Source organism: Gadus macrocephalus, chromosome 14 (assembly GCF_031168955.1).
Source record: "Gadus macrocephalus chromosome 14, ASM3116895v1".
Lineage (NCBI taxonomy): Eukaryota > Metazoa > Chordata > Actinopteri > Gadiformes > Gadidae > Gadus > Gadus macrocephalus.
This window is the reverse complement of record NC_082395.1, coordinates 13,048,557-13,053,145: the sequence shown is the minus strand read 5'-3', so window position 1 is coordinate 13,053,145 and position 4,589 is coordinate 13,048,557. Positions and strand designations below refer to the sequence as shown.

Genomic DNA, 4,589 nt, shown 5'->3' with positions numbered 1-4,589 from the left:
TGTTGTTCGTTGTATCTATTCCAGAGACGGCGTGTCATTTTGCTGTTCGGCCACTTTGAGAGATGTGTGAGTGTGAACTTTGACCTTTAGTATCTACAGCTACAAGATTTATGATAATGTATCCATATGTTGATAGTGCACATGATTAGTGTTTCAGTGAGTTAGGAACGCTACATTCTGTGAATGTATATTGAAACATCCATCTGTTATTCTTCTATTTTCTGTAGCTATGTAATTGACAGATGTTGCTGTTAGGAATAGGGCAAAACCAATGTTCATTTATTCTAAATGAGAACATTTGGTCTGTCAGGTCCCAGAGAAGATGACTTTTAAAGCCCCGGCAGATTTATGGAAGTGCGGTAATATGTTCCTTTTTGCCTGGATCCATTTTATCCCGAGAGCAGTGGATGAGGCCAGTAGTGTCGTTTGTCTCTTGGACAACGGTATGGTTCGTCTGTGACTTCATTTTAACTACCCACCATAACTCTCATCGTTAACCTCTCACAACCAACCTGGAGCTTATTCACAGCAAATAGCATAAAACACAGCTGATGCATTGGCAGCTTTCTTGAACCTGAATGAGATGTCTGGACTATTTAGAGAGCAGCCGGGTCCAACAGCAGCTTACACCACTTGCCAGTAGCCTACTGTGGTCGACTTTTATTATTCCTCAGCAACAGTGATTTTTATATTTCAGATACATTGGGACGTTAGGACATATTGCTCAAGGTTCGAACCACACCATTTCGAAGCCGTACACATGGGTATCGGACCCAGTACCTTTCACCTGGCAGTCAAACACACAATCCTGAGTTTTTAAGTGAGTACCTAGGTCTAAACTTAGGCAACTATAGACACTAGTAGACACTTATTTTCCTCTCCCAGGAAAGGATAGCAGCTTCAGTAGTAATGAGGGCGTTTTTTGAGATCGCCACAGACGGTGTTTACATCCTCATTATCAGCAGCTTGTCAAGACTGGGACACTTCTACAGCGCTGCTTGGAAGATGGCTCTCCCAATACAGTCAATTATAACCGCTGTTAATGGAGTGCAATATACTGCAAACAACAGTATATCCTGTTTATATTATTATTGCGATAATTAATTATTTATTAATTATCGTAATAATATCAAGATTAATAACGGTGACGATGATTGTGCGTGTGTGTGTGTGTGTGTGCGCGCGCGCGTGCTTGTTTGTACCTGTGCTGCCAGGGACAGCTGCTCGTTAGTCCTCAGCCTGGAATGTATTAATTTAACTGGAATCAAACATTATGTCGTCCAGGTCCCGACCGCGTTTTACGTTTGGATGCCTAGAGTGCGACACGAACAAGTTTCACATTGTTTGTAGTATTTGTTTTGAATAACGTAGTAACGTAAATTAAATAACAGTCATTACAAAAATGGAGAAATCCGTCTTAGTGCGTCTTATGTTGGTATTGTGCCGTGCCGTGACATCTGCTGTGGACTCAATAAATCCTTTTTCCAGCAACGCGCAAAAGCGAAGCCTGACAGGCCATAATTAACAGTGACGTTTCGTTGGCAAACACACATATATTATCTATGTGTCTTAACTACTTCAATTTGACATCAACATAAAGGTTAAGACATTTGAGTCAAAAGATGATTAAATTATTCACATAATACTATTGCACGTTGGTTGGTACTGGGCAAGTAACCCACTAACTAGAAGACTCTGTCACCAGGTCTCGCTGATGCAGCCTGAATAACACAAAAGTCTGGCGTCTCAACTGCCGAAACATCTCCCTTACTCTCATATGAGATGTATTGAAACATGCATGGAAGATTACCATTCGATATTTGGGACGCTTGATAAAGTAGAAAGTTTTCCCTTTGCTCATATTCGAACTATGGGCCGAGCACTAACGCGCACGCCTTTCCGCGCATTTATAGCCTCCTCGCGCGTCATGGTGTCTGGGTTTGTGGAAGAGAAAGTCTTTTCATATTCATCCTTCACATCTTTTCATTACACGCGGATCCTCCTCCTAATTGGCCGTCAGTTTGACAGTTGGAAGAATAAATGACCGAAGCTTCGGGGACAAGACTCACACGAGGCCATTAAATATAAAACACTTCGTGTTGGATATTAAGATAGGGGGGGGAACGAGCCAAATCAAATACAGACGATTAAACAGATTAAATTAAAAGTGTATGGGCTTTTAAAATATATTTTACCTAAAGAAACTTGGCCTTAATTTGGGATCGCTGTGTAGCTTGGCGTATTGGCTATATATATATTCACTTCGAAAGAAAACGCTTGTCAGGATTCGTGATACAGCTTTCGGTGACGTGTTTGGACGAATTATGTTAATGTAAAGGACGTTGGGTTTTCGGTGACGTGCGAGCTGGAGTCTAACTGAGCTTCACTGAGAGGACCTTTCCAAGATCCGAGTTGACGCTTTGTCCAAGGAGGATCGAAGGACGATCCATCACATTTTCGTCAAAAGTCAACATTTTTCTACACGATACTGACAAAGTTTGAAGTACATGATTGCGAAAGTACCTCAGGTAGGTTTTTATATTTGATCAATAATCGTTTGTCGGTGGTAGCTCCTCGCTTGGAATGAAAAATCATAATGCGTGGATAAAAAATAAGTTGTTTTCAGTTAATAAACATGTGGTTTGAAACCAAACTATTGGCATGTGCCCTTCTGGAATATTATTCGGATATGACAATCTATATTTTTAAGTAAAAAAGGACGCGCGTAAAAAGCGCTTTACGCGCATCTCTCAAACTGCAATACAATCGCAGGCAGATACATTTTAATGAAACTCAAATCTATATGATATGTTTACATTTACGATTCAGTTAGATTCTTGTTATCAGTCATCAGTCGCTACCTGGCCATTGAGAGTGTGTGTCCCATGACCACACCGTGCCATTCCGTGTGCCCCACGCAGGACTACTCCATGCCCTGCCGTTCCTAGCGAGACATCAGTGCGTTCCCAGCAGGGGCCACCATGGCTATCCACATAGAGGGTCTCGTGGCCATCGCGATCTTTTATATGCTCATCCTCGTTGTGGGCATCTGGGCCGCGTGGAAAAACAAGCACTCCGGGGAGACGGAGGGCACGGACCGCAGTGAGACCATCATGGTCGGGGGTAGGGATATCGGCTTGTTCGTGGGTGGATTCACCATGACAGGTAAGTCCAGTACAGACACCCTGTCCTATTAGCCCCCAGTTTTTAATTTTGTCTTAACTGCTTTCAAACAAAAAGAAAATAAACCGTTTTTTACTTTATATTTGTATCACAAAAATAGAAGTAAAACAGCTCTAAGAAACACTTTTTGAAATGTGTTTTATTAAAACCATTGTCTTAAAAATAGAATAAGTTGGTATTTTCAATTTCTTTATTTAATTGTGTTTCATTTCAGCGACCTGGGTTGGAGGAGGGTACATCAACGGCACGGCTGAGTATGTTTATCTACCTGGCTTCGGCTTGGCTTGGGCACAAGCGCCGTTCGGATACGCACTGAGTCTTGTAGTTGGTAGGTGCCACTGTTACGTTGTGTTGAAATTAATTAAACCTTGTTCTACAGTAAAATTCACGATCAAGTCTTGCTGCCGCGCTTGTCCTCTGCGTATAGGTGGTCTTTTTTTCGCCAAGCCGATGCGCTCGCGCGGTTACGTCACCATGCTGGACCCGTTCCAGCAAATATACGGGAAGCGCATGGGGGGGCTGCTCTTCATCCCTGCCCTAATGGGAGAAATATTCTGGTCTGCGGCCATCTTATCTGCCCTTGGTGAGTGTCAAGTAGACGTGTGTGTGTGTGTGTGTGTGTGTGTGTGTGTGTGTGTGTGTGTGTGTGTGTGTGTGTGTGTGTGTGTGTGTGTGTGTGTGTGTGTGTGTGTGTGTGTGTGTGCTATGTCATGTGTGTTGTTATCTTTAAAGTTTTAATTCGTATACCTGATGTTACAGGTGCGACCCTGAGCGTGATCGTGGACATCAACATCAAAATGTCTGTTGTTCTATCCGCTCTCATTGCCATTTTCTACACTCTGGTGGGAGGGCTCTACTCTGTGGCCTACACCGACGTGGTGCAGCTTTTCTGCATCTTCATTGGTCTGGTGGGTCTCTGCTGAACACAGGCCTAGCACGTTACATCCTAATCTTAATTTCTCATCTTTAAATCTCATACATTACGGCCTTTATTTTCCATTCAATTACTTTGATTCCATTAAAGCGATGCCTCGTCAGCTCCAATATAATTGAGCACAGTGTGCTCGAATATAATGTCTTAAACACACTATGCCCTCATATAATGTATTGAGCGCACTGTGCTCTCATATAGTGTCTTAGGCACACTATGTGGAAAAGTGGAGGTCCTGAATATAGAAGGAAGCATTTCTCATAATCCCTGCATCTCACTTTATGATCAGCCAATTACTGACCATATCCTACCCTTCACATTTAAATGCCCGTTGGCTGAAGCACTTCAGGACACACATTCAATGAGACAAAGCTGACATTGAAGACCAGACACATTTTAACACATTGATTATATGACATGAATCACCACTTCAGCCACAACCAATATTAGGTAACTTTGTCCATCCACACTGTAA

The 4,589-nt window shown here is 42.5% G+C and overlaps 1 protein-coding gene across 1 annotated transcript in view; it reads left to right on the top strand.

Annotated features, from left to right (window-relative positions):
* The first annotated feature begins 1,961 nt into the window (after window positions 1–1,961).
* The window catches only part of slc5a7a (solute carrier family 5 member 7a), an 8,186-nt gene continuing 5,558 nt past the window's right edge, over window positions 1,962–4,589 (top strand). Inside the window, exons 1-5 of the mRNA XM_060070894.1 lie at window positions 1,962–2,528; window positions 2,922–3,165; window positions 3,398–3,511; window positions 3,611–3,766; window positions 3,943–4,091. Of these exons, the coding sequence (XP_059926877.1) occupies window positions 2,982–3,165; window positions 3,398–3,511; window positions 3,611–3,766; window positions 3,943–4,091 (603 nt within the window). The 5' untranslated portion in view covers window positions 1,962–2,528; window positions 2,922–2,981. The remainder of the gene's footprint in view (window positions 2,529–2,921; window positions 3,166–3,397; window positions 3,512–3,610; window positions 3,767–3,942; window positions 4,092–4,589) is intronic.